We start from the raw sequence: 25,285 nt of genomic DNA, 5'->3' as shown, positions 1-25,285 counted from the left end.
TGAGTTTTTCTTAAGCTATCTCAGTGATGTAGATCTCAACACGCTTTTTTGTTGCTTGCTAACTGAGAAGTGCCCTGGGGTCTCAAGACTGTATGACAAATATAGTGACTGATCAACTTTCATTAATGATGCTACCTTCAGATTGACAAGTTTGGTTTTGAAGTGGTATCATACAAAATGTACATCATAAAACAGAAGGCAGGGGACTTCAGCTTTCTGTAAAAATATATCATAACATTTACTAATTTTGAGGGATGATATTTCCCCTTTTAGGATTGACAGGTGGAGGAAGTGAGAATCTCCTGGTGCTTCACACATGTTTTTATGATGATTTACTTAACAGGAGAGAGACATGACAGCATAACTTTCTGAGAAGTTGGTTATATCCAGAGATAAACAATAAAATATTAAAATACATTGAAAGTTCTTCAGCTTATCCCCTGAACTCAAAAACATCTGCTGTCATTCAATTGTCTAGGCATTCTAATTAGTTGTTAACATTTCCCTAAATAATAGTTCACAGTATAAAGATTGGTCAAATAGACATTTTTAAACCCTTCTTTCTAATAAGACACTCTACTAGACCTAGAGAGCAACATACACTGTTCAGTCTTAGTGACAAAGTAACTCTTTACATGGTTGAGATATGAGGGCAATTAGCAGGTCTTTCAGGTTCAGCGATTTTTTCCTACTTCATTTCCTTGCTGGAATTTTAAAGATGATATATTTAGATAAGACTTTAAACTTTTTTGCTTTAGGTTATCATTGACCACTCTAAAGAATAAAGAGGTGGGTCCTTGGGACAGTACAGAGCTAACATGAGAGCAATTGGGTTCTGTCTTTCCTAAAAGAAAGCCTTCTATGGGAAATTTACAGTCTTGGCACATACAATTTAATAATGCTTAGGTTTGGCCTGTATTGTTCTTCTAAAGCAAAGGGATGTTTTGCAGAAACTAGTTAAATAAAAGTCTTGTTCACATCTTGGCCTGATGTATTGTGTGTGTATGACAGAGTCTGGAATGACATATCCTCTAATAAGCTTCTACAGATAATGTCTATTTACACCTCTCTTTCATTAAGATTTACATTTTCATAGGACATGTTTCTTCTAACAAAGCATGAAGGTAAAGACAAGATCTTAAGATATCAGACTATGACTTAGGAACACATTCCACTATATTTTTTTTTCCCTCCTGATAATGAACCTTTTCGATCTGGCTCTGTTCACACCTTATAAAAGGCTTCCATCTTAATTTGAAGGAATATTCTGACAACCTGGTGTAAGAGGTTCATTCTTGCTAGAGAACATGAAAGAAAGTCCCTTCAAGAATCATGTTTATATTGTTCAATTATTTATAAATTAACGGTGAACTGTCATCATTATGCTAAACTTGCATTTTTTTTCTGGTTTTCCTTATTAGAAAAAAAAATTGAAATTATCTAGCCCACAATTTTATGCTGATTTTTTCTGGTTTCTAACTTTTTTTACCTAAAATTATCTCATGTGGAGAAAATTCTGAAAAAAAGGTTTGGCTTTTAAATATTAAAATGTTATATACCAAAAAATAACTTCATTCTTGCATTATGGCAGAATGACACAGCCCACAAATCTATTTCAAGGAGTTTCTCTCCTCCAACAGCAAACAGATATATATTCAGGTTGAATTCACTGATCCTTATCTTCAGGAAGATATGGCAGAACACGCTTTCACAACTGGTATCTTCAAATTATTCCTCTTTTAACATCTGGTTTGTATTTTGCAACAACATCACCCAAATTTCCTTTACACAGTTGTCCTTTTTTCAAAACAAATCCCCTGCATTAACTAGCACTTTCTTCAAACAAATTTTCATATCCATACTTCTAATCAATTTTTGGTAGTAGTTCCTAAATGGTTGCATATATCCTCATAAAACACAGGACTATAAACCCTCTTTAATGCAATCCCAAGGGCAGTCTTCTGAAGTAACAGCTAATAGCATAAGTTAGCAATACTTTGAAGCATTAAGTGGAAGATAGGAATGGCAAAGCTGTATGCTGACTTTAGGTACGGTAATTATTTCTTATACCTGAGTGAACATCTGTGATCATTAGTTTTAGATTACAATTTCTCAGAAGCAAATCACTCTGATTTCTTAAAGCCACTTTGCAATTGCACATCATTAAAATTGGGTCCCTCTTCCAGTTTCAAATGTGTATTTGAGCTCAACAGAGCACCTGTTAAAGAAACATTTGGCATCATAAAAATTGCAGCAGATGGGCAAGGCGCAAGGAGGCACAGGGGTTGAATATAGTATGTCAAAAGCAAAAAAAAACCTATCCTTTTCAGCTCCTCTGTTCTAGTAAAAGGACAACGTACAGAATATGCTGTGAGGCCCACATATGTGAAGGGACCCACAACATCAATATCACCTCATAGTGCTGCACAGAACCATCCTCAGGAGTCACACCATGCACCAGTTGTCCAAATGCTTCTTGAACTCTGTCAGGCTTGGTGCAGTCACCACTTCCCTGGGGATCCTGCTCTGGTGCCCAGCCACCCTCTGGGTGAAGAACCTTTTCCTGATGTACAACCTAAACCTCCCCTGACACACCTTCAAGCCATTCCCTCAGGTCCTGTCACTGGGCACCACAGAGAAGAGATCCATGCCTGCCCCTCCTCTTCCCCTCACGAGGAAGCTGTAACAGTAGTGAGGTCTCCCCTCAGTCTCCTCCAGGCTGAACAGACCAAGTGACCTCTGATGCTCCTCATATGGCTTCATTCAAGGCTCTTCATCATCTTTGTTGCCATCCTTTGGATGATCTCTAATAGTTAAAGATCTTTCTTATATCATGGCACCCAAACCTGCTCCCAGCACTCGAGGTGAGGCTGCCCCACTGCAGAGTGGGACAATCCCTTCCCTTGCCTGGGCACTTACACCTAAGGAGGCTTTCATAAGGAGTTTGTATTTCTGGAATTAACAATTGGCTGTAGCAGCAGAATATATCAGCTTACCAAAAAACTACATATAGAAAACATGACAGACTTAGATTTTTGCAACCACTGACATATCTATGGGGGGGGGGGGGGGAATGAGATAAAAATTACTAATTTCCTTTAATGCACAGAAAAATTAGCTTCCTTAAAAAAGACTTCTAGTATTTCTAGTTAGAAAATTTTGGAGCCATTTTGCTGCATCTCTTCATGTTGACAGGCTTGGAAGAAGTCTGTTGATGTGAAGCAGTATGGCTTTGGGACTCACAAGAAGGTTAAGACTGCATTGTCAGACATGTACATTTGGGGTTCTTTTAAATACCTTTTTTTAGAAAAAATACTAGCATTTTAAATTATTTGTGTATCACAGTAATATAACATTTAATCAAAATACTGTAACCATGCCCAGAGGATGAAACAGCAAAGCAGTGCACCTGACAGACGGATTTATAAAGCTCTCCCTGAGGATTTGCAGCTGTCTGCTACACTACAAGCACAACAAGTAACTGTATTAAAACATGAATTTATTACCCCATGGAGGCAGTATGTTGGTTGCTAACCACCAATGCCAGGGAATAGAAGGTCACATATCAAAAAAGAGTTTCTAAAATTTCACTTTTCATTACTCAGCCAAAATTTACAAGAAAAAGTACAAGCACTGCATGCAATAGGGACAAAGGAAAGGAGCTGTATCATCTGGCTGATAAGAACAATTCTGCTGATTAATATAGAGATATTCGACCTGTATAGGTTCCTACATTTTCATACACTCAACTTCCCAATCAATGCTTTTTTTCTACCTTTACTTTCTCCCTTTTTTCCTTATAACTTCAGTAGATAGTCCAAAGACTTGGACTTAAGCAGGCACTGAAATTTTTCCATTCTAAGTATCACAGGGAGAAAACCAAACATTTTAATTAAGATTGGTATAGACCTGAAGCTAAAAACACTGAGCAATAAGGACTAAGTCAAAGAGCACTGTCTTCATTAATAAATCTACTAATAAATCTCTGCTGTTTCAGAGTAAGGTTTTAGTCTCAGATTGAATTCATTTCCATTAGAAAACCAGGCTATAACTGAAGGAGATATCTATGCCAGGTAGCTCTTACACAGACCTACCACCTCCCTACTGGATGTAGATCTGCAGTCACAAATATGAGTCAGGCAGATTAACAGTGAAGAAGCTACACTGACACCTGTATCTTCAGAATTTCACCTAATGATGTCAGGGGTAATTATCAGAGCACAGAGGAGCCATCTGGGTATTTCAGAGCTTGTGAGACCAACCTGAGAGCACAAGGGCACATCAACCGTTTTTATTTCAGTGCGATCACAGACTGCTGACAATGTGCCATACCATGTGCAGGGCAGTGCCAAGGCAGAAATGGTTATTTAATAGGATCTACAGCTAATATACTACCATATGTATCATGGTCTGTGCTGGAGTGCAAACAATTTTCTGGTCTGAAAATTAAAAAAAAAAAAAAAAAACCACCTTTTTTTAATTCATCCAAGTTGCATTTAGAAACCACATATTCAAAATACATCAACACAGACCTATCAATCCAATAATTAAAATAGAAATAGGTATTAATTGTGCTTGGTCTTCTTTTTTTTTTAGTTTGGTTTTTTTTCCCAAAAATTGGGGTACACATAGTACCTAAAGTGTAACTGCAGGTAAGAAGTAGGATTATAGATATCAAGTAATCTGCCACAACTGCAGCCATGACATCTGAAAGTATCTTAACATCAAGTAAGAAGCACGATTTTGAGCAAGAAGTTTTTCGTTCCTTTTTTCAAACTTCAGTATTAGAGATGAAATCCTGAAAAAAGTTATTCTACATATTTGCAAAACACAAAGCAAAATAAAACTTTGTAAAGTTTACCTCTAAATTATTAACACTTCCTTCTTATTTTGAAAGGCCTGAGATGACAATAGTGCTAACTTATTTGGACTACAAGGTGTCCTGACAAAGAGGGCTCATAAAATCTTAGGTCAAATTATAAAACGAGTAGATATGTACCGTCTGGCCAGCCTCAGACTTTGTGCACTAGTATCAGTCAAGCATGATGCAGCCAAAGGCCCTACCCACTTACCTTGCCTTTAAATCCATTTTTGCAGTCTGTACCAAGGTTCCTAAAGTTAGCCAGCTTTCACAGAAGTTGACTGAAAAAATTAATTGTACTCTTCCAAGCAAAAATGTCACTACCGTGACAAAGATATATGGAGGGGGTGTGGTTGGGGGTTTTTTGTTTGTTTTGAGGGAATTTTTTTATTTTGTTTTGGGGAGACTTTTTTTCTTTTCTAGCTTAGTGCAGGGGGTGGTTGGGTTGGTATGGTATTGTACATATGTGAATCAGTAAGAGATCAGAGGAGATGCAAAGAAAGCAGGGTAAAAATATATATTATGCAGGTACCTTCTAACTGAAAGATGTTTTGAATTGGGATAAAGATACATTGATGGGTATTTTTTTTTTTCTTGAAGAAATTATGCTTGGGATTTTCTTTAAAACTAAACAGGATTGCATAATCATGGAACCTGGTATCTTTCAATCCATATTCTCAACCAGAATTACCCACAAACTGTCAGGTTCTTGGCTAACAGCTCTTTCCAGAAGAGGTAAAAATGTAATTGTTAAACAAAGAAACAAAGAAAAATCACTCCACAAGATCACTAATGCTGACTTTCCACAGATTTCAAATTATAAACAGCCAAAAATGCTATACATTAAATAGTCCAAAGAAGGAAGAAATAAAGTTTAAAAAATAGGCATTTCTTCTGCTTTAAAACTTGAGAGAGCTATTTTGTGGTGATGTTTTGCTACTTTTAATAATGTTTTAAAAGAGAAAAGTTTCCAAGTATAGAGACAGACCTATAATAAACATGTATTTTAGGAATAACCCAAAATCTCTACTAAATGAACACTACTGTTGCTGCAATCGTCATTGTACTCTACAGCAATACAAGCTGCCCAGAATACTTTTAAAACACATAGACCAAAACATTAAAAAAAATTTATCAATGAACCCCAAAGTCCTGTTTTCTGGGAGAGGAAGAATTTACCGAGACTCAGTACAATTCTATCCCCTCTTTTCCTCTGCTCCCTCATTGCCTTTATTAACTCAGTATGTCCCTGCACTCACTTTAAAGACTTTGTTGCTATGGGAATTTATTTCCATATTTTATTGTCAGTGAGAAAAATAAGATTTTGGTGATTAAATGTCACAGAAGCTCTGACTTTTATACAACCTAATCAAATCTACAGTCTTAAAAAAAAATCTGTGTATGTGTTTGAAATTCTTACCGTTCTGATCATAAAAAGGTACATATGTTCTACCTGGCATTTAAATGCCAAGCACAAAAATTCATTCTCCCTTCCCCCAAAACCTTCTGGATAATTTTTAACATAATTTCCACATGTGCACTTTCAATTAGTTTCCTAGAAACTCAAGAATAAAACATATTTTGTTTTCCCTTTCTCCCGATGAGGACTACCCACAGTACCAGGAGATTCTTCTCTTTTATAAGTGACATTCGAGGTTAGTGAGGCTGGAAATTCACCTCACAGTAACTGACCCATAAAGACAGCTACAAAATTGCAAGAATAAGTTCCTTCTCTTCCCATATCTAATCTGTACTACAGGCGGAAAAAAAAATGCAATAGGTAAAAAATATTGTTCAGTTCCTCCAATAAACATGCCAAAAAGTGTTTGCTGTCTTCTATCACTGGCTGTTTCCACTGTAAATCTCACACTTGTACTTCTTCCCTTTTTAATATTCTAACTGTCTACATAAGTTAATATTTAGAACCACTCACTAATAAAAAGTATGTATGGAATCATTAAATCATTACAACTTAAATAAAATTGAGCATAAGCCAGAAAATTCAAAATTAAACCTAACATCAGAAAAATTCTCCCTTGTGGCTCAGGGTTTGTGTATGGTTCTGTCCCTTCAAAAGAAGCTCTCTCAGGTTCGGAAGCAGAGCTCACGTTCATGTACCAGGAACGGCTCTCTCTTGGGCAGGACTCAAGGAACACAAATGAGAATGCAGCTCTACGGAATAGACCTGGGCAATGCTGTCAGAGGACTACAGTGCTGAAACTTAGATGACCACAGTTAAGATGCTAAAAAATCAGGAGCCTGACCTTCACACTCTGAGCAGCCTTATCTTTCCCCAAGGTGCTGAAACAAACTACTGGAATTCAGAACTCAGAGCATCCAGAAGCTGCACCTGCTCCCTTATCTATCTGATTCTGATTGAGGACATACTTCCAGGTTTTTCCTCTTCTGACACTACAGCCGTATGCCCTGACTTCTGGGAGCAAGAGGTTTAGCTTCCTATTTACTTGTGATTGACCAAGTGCAATGGGCTCATTAGGTAAAGCTCGCCAGGAGCTACAAGCATTCCACGCTTCATCAAACCAGGACATTTAGGTGTCTAAACATGACATTAAGAGGCCAATCTAAAGTACTTATGATTGAACACACAGGCACAGGTATAAACTTTCTGTGTGGCATTTAACAAACACAGTCCATACCTGAGGAACACAACCATGAACACATGCATTTTAAGCATGGCACTAAACCAGGTTTAAGCAGAAAGGCGTAATTCCTGAGGCAAATCTGCACAAAAGGAATTACACCAGGAAATGTTTAACTCATTAAAACACCACTGAGCTTTAGCACTGTATGGTGTTTTTCCCATACTGTGGCCAGTACCTGGTCAACTGACTCATGGGAGAAGCAGAGCCAGAGGGGAAAGGAGCACGGCTTTCTAGCTAGTGAACAAATGGAAAACTGAAGATTGGCCAAAGCTACAGATATTTCTTATCCCTCAAATTTGCAGAAACCCAAGTCCCCTTATCACAGCATAAAATACATTTAAGTATTAAGCATTGACTAACCATACCAAAAAGCATGACATTTAACTGTTCTTTAATACTGATGTCTTAAACAGGAATGTTTTCACCTTCTGGGGAGACAGTTTTACGGAGTTTCTTTAATTAAGAAGCTAACTAGTCACTAAGATGAAGAAAAACCTACGTCTGTAATAATGCCTAATATTTGGAAACTCAGTTGTTAGACAATATGATAAGCTTGGTGCTTTCAACTGATTCCTCAAATATCATGAAAACATTAATAGTTAGGAGTAACATTTTCTGATTTGTATTATCTGCAAAGATTTTGTAGAGTCAAAAGCAGTGAGCCCCCCAATACCCTCTAATTAAAAACCACCATGAAAAAGTCATGCTGTTGATGTCAGTAATTGGCATGTAACCTCAGAATGAAAAATAAGTGCTAACAAAAACTGTGCAAAGCCTGTGGAAACTTTCTTACCTTGTCCCTCTTAAAAAGATCCCTTTTAAGCCAGGGATAATGTCCTGGTTTTGTCTGGGATAGAGTTAATTTTCTTCATAGTATTAGAATGAGGCTTGTTTTGGATTTGTGCTGGAAATAGTGTTGATGTCACAGGGATGTTTTGGCTATTGCTGAGCAGTGCTCACAGCATCAAGGCTCTTCCTACCCCTCACACTGCCCCACCAGCAAGGAGCTGTGAGGGGGCACAGCCAGGACAGCTGACCACTGGGATGTTTCAGACATAAGGCATCATGCTCAGCATTAAAGCTACAGGAAGCAGGAAGGGGCAGATACTCTGAGTGATGGTGTCTGTCCTCCCAGGAGCAGGGCATGATACAGCCCTGCCCTCCTGGACATGGCTGAACACCTTCCTGCCCATGGGAACCAGTGAATGAATTCCTTGCTTTGTTTGCACACACAGCTTTTGCTTTACCTGCCAAGCTACCTTTATCTCAATCTCTGAGTTTTTCCCTTCCCCAGCCTAAGGGGAGGGTGTGAGCAAGTGGCTGTATGGGGCTGAGAGGTTAATCCCAACAGGGAAGAATGGAGCAGCACAGCATACTTTGTATGCTACCATGCAGTATAATCTTATGCAGGACTGAAGAGAGTAATAATCCTTCTCTGGCAAACTAACGTCTCTGGTAAATTGAAGGTTCTCCACAGTTTCTGTAAATATGAAAAGTCATCTCTTTTTTTTATTTACTTACTTATTAAAGACTTTGCCTTTTTCATCCTAGAGAAGCATTCTCAAATACAGGCTCCTAAACATTACTGTAGACTTCAAGGGGATAGATAAAAGTAATGGGGATTTTAGTGGCAATTCCAATGAAGACATTACAGATTTAATATTAAAATATAATTTGTATTGTGCCAGTGTCAGTGACTTTAGCAAGCCATCTTATGATTCTTAATTTCTCACAAGATACAACTCTGATAAATTTGCCTTAAGATGTTGTACTTCCGTCATATGTGATCTGCTCCAGTGGTTTAAATCACTCCATGAAATTTTTTTTCAGGAAACAACAGCTATTTATACATATATGAAGTCCAATTCAGTGCCACTTCACCAACATCACAGGGACCTGCAGGAGATCAATATCTCTGAGAAGATAGTGGAGGCAAATCTTGCTTTTCTTATTTCAAGATCAAACAGAACAGCAGCAAGAAGCTGTGGGAACTACAGGAAACAGCAGTATTAGCTACTTGAAATTGTCAAGGGAGAAGGAAACTGGAAAAAGCTTATTTTGTCTAGAAAATATCTGGTGGGGAGAGTGATGGTCAAGCCCACACAGGCCTCATGCTGTTGCCATCCAGCAGAGTGAAGAGAAAAGCATCAGGCTGGCTCATCCCTAAATATGAGCAATGTATGCGCAGGCACGTTCATCTCACCGTTTTCAGCATTTTGTACAGCCTTAAAAGTGACAGGAAAATTAACCCCCAGCTGACTACTGCAGAATGAGAGATGCTAAGGATAAAGAGGGCACCAGCTGGCAATGGAGCCCCCAGTCTCTTCCAGAGTTCTTGAAATGCTAAGGGTTACTCAGCACACAAATGCAAGATGTAACAGCTCACTGCACTTGAATATGTGACTCTCGTTAGGCAAAATGAACCCCATGAAAGGTCAAGTCATGTTTCGAAGCTGTAAGTTATGTATTATTTTTAACTGGAATAAAAGTCTCTATGAAAAGCATATTTACCAAATATCTGACTCCAAGGATGAAGTCTGTCCTGCAAGGGAGTAGCTGCTGTCCTAACAGTCTAAAAACTACAAATACTATACTTCAAAGACATGGAGACAAGACTGGACCATGCCCACTTAAAAGTGAAGTAGTTTACAAAATAAGAGGTTCCCAATCAGTTGTGCTAAAATATCAAGACCTCTGGGTAAGTTCAGCATAATAAATTCCTTAGATGGTGGAAAATGAGCAGAAAATAAACCATCAAGTTGGATCTTAAGTAACAATGAAATATCACTGCAAAATAGCATAACTTGCAAATGGAGAAGAGCAGTAAGCAACACTGAATACTACATTACAAAGGCTTTTGAGCTCCTCAGAAGAGAAGGATAAAACTGCCAATTTAAATCAAGAGTAGCATTTTGTTATGACATTGCTTTTCAAAGCACAATAGTTCTAAAAGTAGCAACTTCAAAAACTAAAGAATGCAGAAAGTGGCTTACTTGAAGTTTAGAGCGTTCTCAAAAAATCAGTAGCTTTATCTAATGCCCAGCAGTGTATCACCCACAACTAAGACCATTCCAAGAAAATAAAAGAAAGTTTTATAAAACATGGGTTGGTGGTTGACCACGTCATCCACGGAGGCCGAGGTTTACATCATTACCTTAAATAAAATATAGGCCCCCAATAAAATTGCCTTTTACAAAACCAATACTGTTATAATAGCACAGGAGGCTAAATAATGCATCCTGCAATCCAATTTGTGGTTCATGTTAAGCTATAGACACCAATAACTAATTCCACATGTGAGACAGACCTCCCGGCGGGAGATTTTAATCAAATATGTGATGGGAAAATATACATTTCCTTATTTTGGTATAACAAACTCCCTGTACTAACAATATGTTGATCTGGTAAAATGTTACTGCATTGTAGCAGTGCAACATTAGTAGAAGTTACATCTGGTTTAGTTATTTCTGTACAGCAGTCTGCACACATAAGCCACAGAGCAATAAATACTTTATCATTACCATTATATTAAAATTAGCTTTAAATGCATTTGTCCATCTTTTTAACTGTTTATGTTATTCAGATCCACTCATACTTTAAAAAAAACCAACAAAACAACCAAGCAAACAAAAGAAAACCTAAAAAAAACACAAGATGAAAAAAGAGCAGCACAGTAGGGTTTATATTAGCTTTGTACTATTAATTGGACAGAAGACTGTTGCTTAATGACTCTGCACTCAAGCTGAATATTGAAAGTACAAAACAATTAAGCCTCTGTATTTGCATATTTTCTTTAATAACAAACTTGATCACAGTTCTCTCCCATATTCAAGCTCCCCTCCCAGTCCTACACCTCAGGTGGTTTAACTTGCATGACTCCAGCTGCTGACAGGTACAATCTCTGATACCTATCACACCTGACAACTCAATCAATCTGCATACCTGCTGTGCAACTCACACTGGAAATTACTCAACGTCTAGAATCCTGAAAAATGAAACAAAAATCTAACTTACTTCCACAATGAATGCTTTACCCCAGTAGAACACCACTTTTTCAATTACTCTCATTTCAGACAACTCATTTATGATTGCAATAAATACAATTCCATCAAAATCTTCTGACTCAAAGACAGTGAATACCTTCTTGTCAGTCAATCAGGATAAAATAGAGCTAACCAAATGAAATGGAGTCCAGACTGACAACTTTTCCAGCCAGAGTGAGAGCATCACAGGCAGACAGGAATACAAGACCTGGCAGCAGGAAAAAAATCAGCAGCCAAGTTCTACTGAAATAACCAATCCAGAGATGACAGAGAAAAGAGCTGCATCATTTAATAAGTGGCTACAATATAAATTTTTTAAATGCCTCAAGAATACCTTCTAAATAAGGGGTGGTAGCATAAATCTGCTCAGCTGGTGCTGCTTTGCAGCTACCTTGTTTAGAAGCCCTGCCAGCCTACTCAAATTACACTGGGATGTTTTCATGTTCTCAATGTGACAAATCAGGATGCACATGATAACAGGCTTGCTTGTAGCCATCATTTTTTATCATTGGATATTTGGCCCAAAGATAAGAACACAATGGAAAAAAATAGGCTTGTCACACAGTACCATATCCTACCATCAGCTGAAGCATTCTTCAAGTTGCTTGTACAAGTTCATACTTCACTGACCATCCTGAAGATGGTCAGTAGTTTCACTATTCCTTAAACATAAATAATTGTCTCAGTTTCCCCAGTGGTATGTACTAGAAAATGTCATTGTTTTCAAAGTTGAAAGCCATGGTCTGGCAGCATACAAGCCCTTAAGCAGCCACTCCTCCAAATCCATCTCTCTCCATCCCTTGTTTCTGTGTCCACACTGCATGTTTCCTCTAACTGCTAGTCAGTACAGCTATTTGTAGGGGAATGACAAGGACTGAATATAACTGAATTTATCCAGCTTTAAAGTAACTCCTAAAATAAATATCTGGGATATTTGGGGTGCGGGGTGTGGTGCTTAAAGGTTATTTTTTTTACCTGCATTTCCTCTCAGTTCAGTTTGCAGCACGGCCTAGGAAACAGCTATATCAGCTGAGCTGAACAGGGCTGAGCTAAAGGTTAGGCAGACTGAGAGGAATAGGACCTTTCTACTGTTCCATTACAAAGCATTCAGTTACTGCTTACTTAGGTAGTACAGGCTTGAGCTAACCAACTTTTAATTTTTTTTTTCCTTGGCTCCATTTGACTTCTGCCCTCCAACACACTGCAAAAGACTACAACTTTTTCCTCAACTGACGTTTTTTATGGTTTTTTTTTTCCCCTTTCTCCTGAAGTTGCCTTCTCCCAGTATTATACTAGGAAAACACGAAAAACAAATTCCAGAACAGGTAAATGGACACAATGGACACTCATCATGAACATATATGCAAGAAACATGCAGCCTAGTAATTTAGTGAATTAAAAAATGCATTTCTGGCCAATTAATTTTAATATCCATATTTTCATTCAATGTAATCTCTCCCTGTAAAACTTTGTCTCCAGCAAAAATCAAATCTCCACAAAGACCTGTAATCTACAAAACACAGAATTACTATTTCTAGTATTATATAATAAAAAATAAATTTTCAAAGACAACAGCTTTCAGCTTTCAGTCCAAGGCAACTCTGATAGTGGGTGCAAAAAAACCTCACAAGCCAGGTGTCCAAATTTAGAGCTCCACACCTAGGAAGAGAGACCTTGTGTTCAAAAAGTTAGGATGTGGAAGCTTGGATTTCACCTGTGTCATTCAGGTCTCTTCTGGACCAATTTTATTCTGGCCTTGGTGTGGAAAATGAGGAAAAAGGTGAGACCAAGCTTCTCTCAATTAAAAGTCCATCAGAAACATCTGCAAAGATTTTGGGTTTGAGCAATGAGTGTTTAACAATAAAAACTTTCTAGAGGTTCAGAATTTTCTGTCATATGAATAGTTCTATGACTTTTTAATTCCATAGGATAGGGTAACACTTGAGTTATTAACTGAACTCCTTGAAGCACTTCACAAAGTCTCATCTTTGTGCCTTCCAGTATAAAACCTGCTGCTGCAGATGCACTTTAAGGAAAAAAATCAATGGAACAACTTAATCAGTTTCCTGTTTGTTTCTGCTCAGTGCTAGATGCACAATGTACCATACAGCGTTTGGCTACTGACATTCAGTGGTCTTACATACATCATTATACATGAGTAAAAATCCCCAAATATGTGTGTGTATATATATACAAAATTATTTTTTCCTTTTCCTGTTTTTCAGAAAAAAGCATAATAACTAAGTTAACACCTTAGAGCAGTTTAAGAGGAAACTACAAGTGACTAGGTGTTTTACTACTTTCCTTTTATATTACAGCTATATAGTTTGTACAAACAGAAATTATCACTGCTTTATCAAAAACTACAATTTCTTTTTAATTCATTTGGAAAAGAAAACAAAATTTTCAAATCAAGGTGTTTGAGATAAGCAAAGCAATGAAACTAAATACATTTTTTTCAATCTACATCTCACTGAAAAATGTGACCACACATGTCCAAATGAAACACTGTTATCCTTTTGTCAAGACAGTATTTTTCTGAAAGACAGTCATTTCGCTGAAAAGAAAATTATGTATACTCAGCTTACTCATTTCTACAGCAAATGCTGTAAAGGACTCTTGATTTTAACTGGGGTTTCTGGGTACCACTAAAATACACACAGTTTTGTGAGTGGGAAGCTAGGGATTTGGTGAGGTTTTTTTGTTTGCTTCTTTTACTTGTTTGTTCTGGGGAAGAAGTTAAAAAATTGGATATACTTATTTTATTAAGGCAATAATACTAGGTGAAGAAAAAAAATACCTGTCAAAGGCACGCACCAAGTCCTATACATCTCTGTTAAACTAGAACAATAAGAGTTTTATCTTTGCCTCAGGGAGCAAAGCTGATGATATCAGCTGCCAAACTTGCACGCCTGACCAAACTAAGCTGAGTTTGCAAGATACAAGAGGATAAGAGCACAAATGAATTCTTTGCAAAAGGCAGTCAGATATCCAGTGCTCGACTCAAATATCCAGCGTTTGACAGTAAGCAGAATGAGGGAGCTGCTGGAAGTAAGGAAAGTAATTGGAAAAAACCCATCCCCAGCATCGAGTAATAGCAATGGCTAATAACACACTGCTTAAACAAAATGTAAAAAGACCACACTAAAGCTCTTGAAGTCTTCTTTTAGCATTAAATATCTGAGCTTATTTTTGGGAGTAGACTAATCTACTAAGAATTACTGTGTACTCAAAAACATTTAGCACCTGTGCAACAGTGAACAGTGCCTCACGAATAGCTTACCACAAAGGAGACTCACCTCATATAAAGCAGAAATGATCTGATGCATTTTCAGTCGATGAAATACAAAGATATCGTACACAGCTGAAATGGCCAGAACAGTCACTCCTTGCTCCTTCCACAGCATGCTGCATCCTGCACACAGCCCTGCTCCCAAGATCCAGCCCCAAGTACTTGGTGAGGAACCTCTGGTAGAGCAGTGCTTCACGTAACACATGAGGGAAAGCAGAAAGAAGAGGCAGGCTCCAATATCTGCCCTCCCTACAATCCCTGCTACGGCTTCCGTGTGGATGGGATGAGATGCAAACAGCAGGCCCGCTATCAAGGTCCAGTACCCATCGCCAAAGAGAATCCTGGAGAAGTTTGTGAAAAGGCCAGTGACTGCAGCATGTAAGAGGACATTTACAAGGTGGTAGCCCCATGGGTCCATTCCCCCAACGGCATGGTTAATGCGGAAGGAAAGTGTGCAGAGAGGTCTGTAGGACTTGTGGCTCCCACTGTGAGTAAGCAGTGTCCCCCAAAAGTCATTGTAGAAGATATGGATCCACGGCGTCTCGGGTAAAAGGTCCTGGTTTGTCTTGATAGCTCGACTACAAAAGACAAATAAAAACTTCATTTTAACAGAAGAAAATGGCTACAAATGAAAGGCTGTGAAAATGCAATCACATTGCTACAAGAAAAAAATGGCATTGCTTTGGTACTGCTTCAATTCAAGTTTTGAATTTTAACAGGAGGTGTTAAAAAACTACATATCTATTGACTTCCTTCTAGAGCAAAATTTCCATATCAATTGGCTTTTAAAACATTAGAAACAGACATTACACTACTTCTGTTAAATTAAAACACCCTTCAGTGACATTCCTCTGAGTCTAACCCAGGAGTAATCAGTTAAGATTTGATGAGTTATAATTAAAATGTAAAAGAAATATGAAAATCTTGCAAACATTATTGTTGAAACAATGGATCCTCCAGTATATCAGAACTAAAACCCCAACTGTCCTTTTATACTGAAATTTTAATTTAGATTTTTGGAATGGATTTTGCTAACATAGGTAAACAATAAACGTAGAAGTTGTTAGGAGTGTGCAATTTTCTGCTTCTGGACAGGGCCTTGTATAATTTTCTTGTGCATATTTTGACTGACAACATTTTCTGCAACACCTTGCTGAAGACAGACAGCAGACTATTTCGCATATGAAAATACACTTTCCTTTTAAATTTCTTGTATTTCCATTTGAGGGAAAAAAAAACATTTTTACATTGTATTAGCTTATGAACTCAAGTCTGTCAGCTTGATTAAAAAAAAAAGATGCTGCAGCTTTCAGCATTTATGCTTACAACCACACTGGCAAGAACCCATGCCAGCCATTAGCAGTCTCCAAGTCTAATTCGTTACTGTAAAAATCTGTCTCCTGTACTGTTTGCACAAATCCAGAGATTTGCATTTAAATTTATGCAGTGGGAGAAGGTGTGAGACCTGCTTAGTGGAAAGAGATGACTAGAATTTAATTAGTTACTTGTATTTAAGCAATTATTTAAAGAGGCATTGTTGTTACTACTGAGCTTTACTCATTTAACATTTATTTTATTAGGGTAATTAAGAATCCAGCCAGCTCAAGACTCTTTTATTCAAAAAACCAAACAAGAGAGATGATTTTTATCACATTCTCTCTTCAAAACCTCTATCTGCCTTACCAATAAATACCCTCCTACAATTAATACTTTTTCAATTCAGATGAGGAAGGAAAAAAAGGTGTGAAATCCAAGCCCACATTTAAATTGCATGACTAATTCATATTCCAAGACTCCTGTCACATTCTCCATTTCCTTAGAACCTGTGAGCAAATTCCCCCCCCCCCCCCTTTTTTTTTGTGGTATTCATGATTGTTGTCTTGTTCTGGAAAGAAAAATGCTCAAAACTGATATACTGCACCACAGAATCTCCATGCAAATACTCCAAATACCACACAGCTCAGCATTTCCATTGTCCAGAGCATCCTGCTGTAATGCTTTCAGACACGCTTCCTCTCAGCATGTCCTTTTGTCTCTGAGCACACAGAGGTTATAGAAAGGTCAGCCTCAATCCTTTAAAGATCTGATGATGCTTTTTAGAATATTTTAAAATTTTCATTTTGACTTCTGCTTATGCAGTGGATCGGGTTGCCTGTATTTGTTTTCCCAACCCCACAGACATTTTTCTCATTTTAGGCGAGTCACAAAAGAACAGTGGAGGAAAACAAGGTCCTTGTTTCCACATTATTTATCTTGTCTTTCTGTGTTGTCCTTTCTTGAAACCTAATTCCTCTGTTTGTGATTTCCGTTTGTAGTATAACTCTCAGAACCAGTATCAGAAACCTAGGAATTTGGCAAAAATAAAGCAGGTGTCAGGCAAGAGAGAGTCCTTTCTTTGAGAAAAATATAATATAGATGACAGTCTCCCAAAGGCTAAGAATGGCTATCAGATGTCAGGATTTAGAGTTGAAACCCTGAACTGCAAAAATGTTTTTTCTTGGGGAAACAGTAAAAAGGTAGAGTGGCAACAACACTGTCAGCACAACCACCCTCCTCTGAGGAAAAGCATTCTCCCACAAAGAGCCCAGACAGTTCCCAGGTTGTTCCCAGGAAATGGTCTTTATTTTGCCTTCTCTCTAAGGTGATAATTTTTATGCAGCAGACACTCATATTGAACTCATCCCCACCAAAAGTAAACTGTTTGTATCATAACGAAACCTAGTGTACATTCCAAAGGCCAAATCTTATTCACAGCTTTAGCAACAAATTTCATGCATCCTTGATCCTTTTCCATTTAGAGCTGTCCATATTAAAAATTAAAACAAAGAAACAAAGAACAAAAAAAGCCCTACACACAACAAAAAATCAAAAGGAAGCCCTGAAGATACAGTATTGATCAAACTGTATTTGGGTAAAGATTTCAGCAGGCAGTTCTATAAAACTCCTTGTTTCTTGCACATGTAAATGCAACAGATTCTAGTACCTGCCCATCTGCATGAAGAATACAGGAGCTGACAGTTCCACCTTACTCAGTGTTTAGTCACATCAAATGCTGTATTTTCTATAGATCAAAATTTTAAATAAAATTAGAATTTCTTTCTGTATGGTTTCCATATTGTTCCAAGAGCATTAATGAGCCTTGACAGCCTGATCCCCCTCCCGAGGTTCCCACTCCTGCCAACAGTCCCAGGACCTCATGTCAGATCTCCAAAGCTTTTCCTGATGCTGCCAAGGACCCCATCTGAGTCTCCCAAGGCCATCAGCCCCTGCCCCAGGGACACCCCAGTAAGGCCAGTCTTCAGCTCCCCAGGCCCTACCCTGACATGGGTCTTCCTGAGCTGAACCTGTATCCCAGCCTGCCGTTGTCCCCAGGGAAGTGTCCAAAGCCCAGGGCTTGGGCTGCTCTGGCTCCTGGCTATGGCTAGGCTCTGCTTTTTCTCTAGTTACTAAATCACCAAGCCATTTACCCTGCTTGGTCTCCAGCTCCAGCAGAAATTCTGAAACCAACACCTCCTCACACTCTGGTAGCAGTGCCAGCTTGTCTCCAGTAAAGCCTCCTGTGCTAGCAGCTGCCCTCACTCTCCACAGATATATTAATTGCTGGCTCTGGAAAAGACTCTATGATAAAGGAAATTACAAAATGCTGTATTAGCCTTGCTTCCAGCTTCACTTACAGTTTGCCTTGAGGTTATGTCCCGCAAATTAGTCCAATTTTGCTAATGGGCATAAGAGAAGCAACTCATCATTCTTCACCAGAGCTGCAAACTCTGCTCTTGCTAAAAGGCAGCAGGTCACCTGAGACAGTCTCTTCTCAAAATTCCAGCACAAGTGGCATTTTACTTCCAAGCACTCTCTGAACAGGGTTGCACATTCAGGCAGGGAACTTGCTTTCTTTAATTTGCAATGCCTGCTCATTTCACACATCCCAGGAGAATGGGCTATCCTATTCAGTATACAATAGATGGACACACTGGGAACAGGGGGAAGGAAAGGAATTAGATTCAGTTATCAGTTCTTCAGTAACAGAAAGTTGAGGAAAGACAAAAAATTGTAAAGACAAAATCATAATTTCTAATCCACTTGAAACAATGCTTCTGCCTCCTGCCATAAATCACATATTTGCCACAGGTCAGTACACACCTTGAGCACCGCTCACTGAGTTTTTATTCATCAAACCTAAAAATGCCGGAGATACATTCACACGTGCACATATACATGCATACGCACACAAAAAAATTCCAGATGTTTTCAAAATTATATATGTCCTAAACTTCTGTGCTGGTGTTAAACTGATCCAGGTGTTAACACTAGGGTAAAAAAACAGATGTGACATTCTAAAGTGATTTAACGAGTTAAGCCTTATATCCAGCTTCAATATTGCTAATGGTCCCCATATGCTGAAAATTACCATCAGCATTTGAAGAAGACAACATATTTTAAAGGAAAAGGAAAATTCCCAACTGTGCATGCAGGAAGCCATTGACCAGACATCTCTCACATAAAATCGATAGTCAGTGATGGACTGGCAACGTCGAACACGGAGGTTCATCACTGGTTTCCGCAGTAATTTTTAAACAGTATTAATTTAAGGTTTTTTCTTAAATATCAATGGGAAAATACCCTGGGGTATTTTTACAGTGGATATTAATGAGACACCCTGAGGATGCTTTCAAGACTATATGTCACTTATATAGACAACAAGACTGAAAACACAGCCAAGAGCCTACTTGCTTGAGTACAGACAGCTTCACATCCCCAAAACATTCAGCAGCTAAGTAAATCCTGCAGACTGCTTACAGGTTGTTAGGCAGGTGGTGGTGAGAAAGCAGGGAAGCAGAGATTGTCATACTTGCCTGCAGACTACTATATATATACATATACACACACATACATTGTCTGTATTGACAGGATAAAGTAAAAGTCAGAAAACACTACTTAATATGCAGAGTTGTCTTAAAAAAGTAATAACCTTAAGGACATGAAAACACATTCATCTAAATGTTTAATTATAGACTCCAGGGAACTATTTGCTATTCTGGTAGAATTCTGGTGACAATTATGTCTGACATGTTGTGTATTAAAGTTCATCTTTCTCTGTTGTTAAAGTGGAATTTACCTTCAAATCCAGCAGGTAGTAAAGTTTTACCCATGCCACCTCACCAAAAAAAAAAAAAAAAAAAAAAGACCCACCACAAACAACAACAAAATAACACCACCCCCTAAAAAAAGAACACCCAAAAATAAAACCCCAACCACAAACCTCTACAGTGTATATCAACTAGGGACACCTACAGGAGACCAAAATCTGGGCATCCTCTGAGTTTCAAGTTGCAGTTTTTGTTTGTCTCAAGAAAATTTGTTCTTAGGTGAATCTCTATGGAAAATCTGATCATTCAGGTGTTTTCAGAAAGGAAATACTTGACAACAACTAGCTAAGTGACATATAGGATCCTAAAGTGCTAGCTGGCTCGGAGAATGGGTCTGTACATGATGGAAACACCTAAAATCAAGTAATATTTTAAACTAATTAAAGAAAACATAACATCACAAAAGGGAAATTAGCTTACTAGAACTTTGTATCTAGTTTATTTCTGCCAATAATATGGTCCTTTTCTAATTGTATAGAAAGAGCTGAACTCAAGAGTTCAAACACTGAAGACAACATATAGTTTTAAAATAATTTTCCTATCTTATGTAATTACTCGTGAAAGCTATTAACTCTGTATAGAGTCAGTACGGGAACTCTGGAAAATATGTTAACATATGATTATATTGATTCTGTATTTTGGACTAGAAAGTAATTCTACAGCCAACTTCAGTTCAGTACCAGAACAAACAGGAGCTACAAGTAACAGGTCTGAAAATAGTGTTCTATTTGTAAAACTTTATCAGATGAGACTTTCCTGAATTAGATATAAACAGAGTGGAAAGATGGATGAGTGAGACAACTGTAACTATACCCTTAGATGATTGCAACCACTGCCAAAAACAAAGAAAGAAAAATACTAAAGAAAACAAAACAGTAAAATCGCAAGGATAAAACAGTAACAACACAAAGGTTTTAGTATTATACCACAGGATAAAGACACACCATCTTTAAATGATTTTTCTGTACTGCACTATGTCTTTTAAAGAAATTGATCTTTTAAAATAAGCAATAACTTGTCCCTTGTTTATTTCCATCAATGACTTTATCTGCTGTGGTTTGACTTTGTCTGCCAGTGACTGGCTATGATCCAGCAGCCCATCAGCTGCACACTTCTAGACTTCATAATTTTGCAACTAAAGACGCAGGATGTTATTCAAAAGAAGGAAGTGGTGGCAATGCTTACATATAATACTCAATGCTATTAAGAAGTGCTTTAACTACACTAAGTATGCTGCATCTATTGATTTTCTTATTGACTAAGAGAGCTTTGAAATCTTTATGTAACTAGAAGTTAAAAACATTTTGGTTACAAGAAGGTCGAGATGGCCTTAAAATATTTTTTCCACACAGAATATTAATATTTCAAAAGCTAACTGTACAGGTTTTGAACTCCTTCTCCATTGTATAAGCCTTTCCATTTCTAAGTATATCCTCCTATGGGGAAAGAATATGGCCTTAATATTAACCCTAAATGCACCTCACTCCCCTCAGTTTAAGATTTAGCCTGACATAACAAACACCACAAAAAATGGACTATGTGAAATTTGAAACCCTAATTAATTCCAACTGCCTGGCATAGTATTATTTGATTATTCATGCACAGATTAAAAAAAAAAAAAAACCACATCTGAGGGAAATGAAAGAAGTCATTAATACTTTCATATGCTGAACAATGGGATACCATCAGTGTCCTCTTAAGAGGAACCTGATAAACATGTAAGGAGAAGAACAGCTCCTGTCTTTGCCTCTGCTCTCTGAGCTTCTTCACCACAGCAAGTACCATAGGTCTGTGAAAAGACACTTTCATTCCTACATCATAAATGCTTCCTGCTATTCTCACAGCTATTTTATAAGCTAGCTTCACTCCCAACTACACCCTACAACACAAAATTTCTAATTGTGTTCTTCTGGAACTTCAAGATACTTTGCTTTTACCTGATAAAGATTTTTTCAAACATACATCTGAAGTAGTTCTTTAAAATATTCTTCTGTACCAAACAACTGCCTGGCAATAATTCACAATTTGTTTTTTTGTATATGTATGTAATGGCAGCTTCTGAAGCATAGTTAGAATTCATAGCTGGAACCTCTACTGCCCTTTTCAAATCTATTTTAGATTTTAAAAGTGGGCCCAGCAGACCTTATTTACTGTTCTGCAGTACAATATGGCACCACATTATTTCTCTTCCCCACTTCCCACTGAAAAAATTAAACATAAATAATTTTTGCCACTCATGACAGTAAAAGGACAGATATTTAAAGGTTTGAGAATATAGCAATTAGAGTAAAAATGTTGATTTTCTTACCCAAATTGAGAGTATGGATATCAAAGTAATTTTTTGACAGGTCACCTTCTGAATAGATATAAAGCCCTTCCAAGACATACACATTTTAAGCCATTATCTGAAAATAAAGACACACATACTGTAGCAGTACAAAAGAAGAGTTTATCAGTCATAGGACAGTCCCATGACTATTCACTTTTCAGTATGTGTAGACTATGGAGAAAATTAAGTTATTTAACTTCAGAAAATCTTTTTTTTCCATATTTAATCTAATTTTGATAGTGCATTTTCAGGAAGTTCGAGGAGATAGTACAGAATTATGCCCAAGCCCATGACTCTTATGCACTCTAAATTTAAAGCCAGAAAGAATTTTTAGGTTCTGATTTTGATTTTTATTTTTAGGTAAGCACTGAAGAGAATAACCAGGAACATGTTCCCACAGAAATACAGAAATAATAAGTTGAGGAAAAACCACTGAACCACAACACAACATAGAGACACTCTACTTTTCTTATTTTTTTAAGGGGATGATGGATAAAGAAATGCAAGAGGGTTTTAGTGCATAAGTTTACTTCTTCGAGTCTTTTATTTTAGCAGCAAAACAACCTTTCATTAACAAGGGCTGATCTAAACTTAGTTTTACTGGTTTAACTGAAAAATATTATTCAAAATCTAATCAGTGAAAACAATTTGGTGCATGTATATCCACAGAGACCAATTCAACCTTCACGCTGTCTTTAGAACTCATATTAAAGAAATATCCATATTGCTGGAGAGGGGAAAAAAGTCAATCACAAAAAACCCAGCTATCCCTTGTCATGTTCATGTATTCACTGTAAGAATCAAGGGATTCAGAGAACAGTCAGACCACATTGGCTTAAATTATCCACAGAACTGCAAGTCCAGACTGTGCACACTAAAAACTATCACACATGTGCTCGCTCAAAATTATCACATCACCAAGAAGTCTCCTCTTCCCTGTCTCCAGCCCCACTATAAGATACATAAATGCATAAAACTAAAGTTCTGACACACATTAATGGTCCACCCTGTATCACTTCTCCTACCCAAAGCGTATCATGTTAGCAAATTTGTGGGGGGGGTTGTTTGGGTTTTTTTGTTTTGTTTTGTTTTTTTTTTTTTTTAATAATACTGTACAAAATAAGCATTTTCCATTTAGGTTAAGTCTGTTTTGGTATCTTGCAAATACTGAGGTTAAAGCTTTAAAAGACTACTTTGTATGGCAAGAAAGTAGAACTCCTGCATATTTTTTTCTTGCAGTATTGTCCATTTTTAGTATAACAGCTCTCACAAGCTACCCAATTATGTACATAAAAGATTGCCCACAAATATATTAGCACACAATAAAAGGTACCATTTTTAGACAGCAACTTCTGCTTACAATCTTTTTTTCCTGAAATCAGTCTGATCTAAGAAACCAAACAGACACCACTTGTCTTTCAAGTCACTACTATTTTCCTAGTCTAGTTTATCAACTTGCCTGATATGTAGGCAATGACGATTGTAGTCATAGTCCCATTTCAAAGGAAGATATTAAATAATAATGAGGGCAAGGGAATCCTCCTTGAGGATTACCAAAATTTATTCTTTGTCAGCTACAAAGTCCAGCTACACTATCATGAACCACAAGATGTACTGCCATTTCAGTGAAATAGTCTTGAGGAAACACAAAAAGCAAAGCAAATTCAACTTGATGGAAAAAGCAGCAAATGTTAACATATAGTTGAGGTTTACATTTCTCTGTGATGATAGTTTACTCACCAGTGAATCAACCAAAATACTTCAAGTACCTTCTTAGAGGATTCCAAATTTTAAAAAAATACAGTACTTTTCCTTCCCAGATGCTTATTAATCAAAATTCCTACATAACATATGGAGGACCTAAAATCTGGCTAGAAAGCATTTGTGATGGAGTTAGACTTTACCTTCAGTCTTTGCCACAGCCATGTCAGACAAATTCCTGTAAGCATTTTTATAATTTTATATTTTTAGCAGGGAAAAAAGGAACTTGCTACAGACTTATGTCAAAACCAATTTCTGGGAAAATCAAATTCTCACAAAAAAGTAAAACAACCCAGATAATTAAAACCAATATTTGTTCACGGGAAGATGTGTAATGACTTTTAGTGAATAGAGAGACTGTTCAGCATAGTCCTGAAACAGGCTCCCCAGCAAAGTGGTGAACTCACCATCCTTGGAAGTACTAAATAAATAAGTATACGTGGTGGCATTTTGTGGAAAGGTTTCGTAGGCATGGTGATATTTCACCAAAGGTTGAACTTGATGATCTTGGAGATCTTTTTAAACCTTAATGATTCTATGAATGAACTACTATTTTTTCTAGTCTCCAACGTCTTTACAGAGGGCACTGTGGGATGCCCTTCAAAAATGTACTTTAACAGAGCAGATGGCACCCACTCATTTGGAAAGTGTGAATCCTGCTGAAAAAGGCTGAAATTACTTTTACTCATTTGTTTCACCTTTGTGCCTCAATAGTTTATAGAGATGCAGGGATTCATAAAAGTAAAATAAGTTTTGTGGTATGCCATAGCAGTTGTGAAACACTAGACATTGAAACCATAGCAGTGTTTAAAATCAATTTTATTTTCTCTGAATTGTTTGGTTAGAGCACCCAGATAGCAGGCAACAGTTTGGGAGTGACACCAAGACAACTAATCACAGTTATTTTGGAATAAAAATGTGCTTTACAGTTGCCATTATATGCAAGCTTGTATCAAGCATACTCTCGAGGATTTTACTGGATGCAGTCAAAGACTGAGGTAAAAAGGCAGGAAATGACAAATTATTTGAAATATGTTATCAGAACACACAGGAATTCTGCTATACTAGCTTTAGTTCACATTGGTATTGGAATAACCTGCACTTTATGTCACTGAAACCAGTAGGTTTTACAATCAAGTGCAATTGGCATAAGCTTTTATAGCCTTTCTGTACACATTTTAGACTTACA

At 37.4% G+C, this 25,285-nt stretch overlaps 1 protein-coding gene across 3 annotated transcripts in view; it reads right to left on the bottom strand.

The window, feature by feature from the left end:
- The window catches only part of TMTC2 (transmembrane O-mannosyltransferase targeting cadherins 2), a 234,865-nt gene that overhangs the window by 120,615 nt on the left and 88,965 nt on the right, over window positions 1–25,285 (bottom strand). For 2 of the 3 annotated variants that reach the window (XM_038155051.1, XM_038155052.1), the window contains exon 2: window positions 14,867–15,437. The exons of the other annotated variant lie outside the window; for it this stretch is intronic. In XM_038155051.1, coding sequence (XP_038010979.1) covers window positions 14,867–15,437 — 571 coding nt within the window. The remainder of the gene's footprint in view (window positions 1–14,866; window positions 15,438–25,285) is intronic. 3 annotated transcript variants of the gene reach the window in all.

The sequence above is a fragment of the Motacilla alba genome, chromosome 1A, assembly GCF_015832195.1.
Source record: "Motacilla alba alba isolate MOTALB_02 chromosome 1A, Motacilla_alba_V1.0_pri, whole genome shotgun sequence".
Taxonomy (NCBI): domain Eukaryota; kingdom Metazoa; phylum Chordata; class Aves; order Passeriformes; family Motacillidae; genus Motacilla; species Motacilla alba.
Note: the sequence above shows the minus strand (reverse complement) of the source record. Positions and strands in the feature narration are given on the sequence as shown.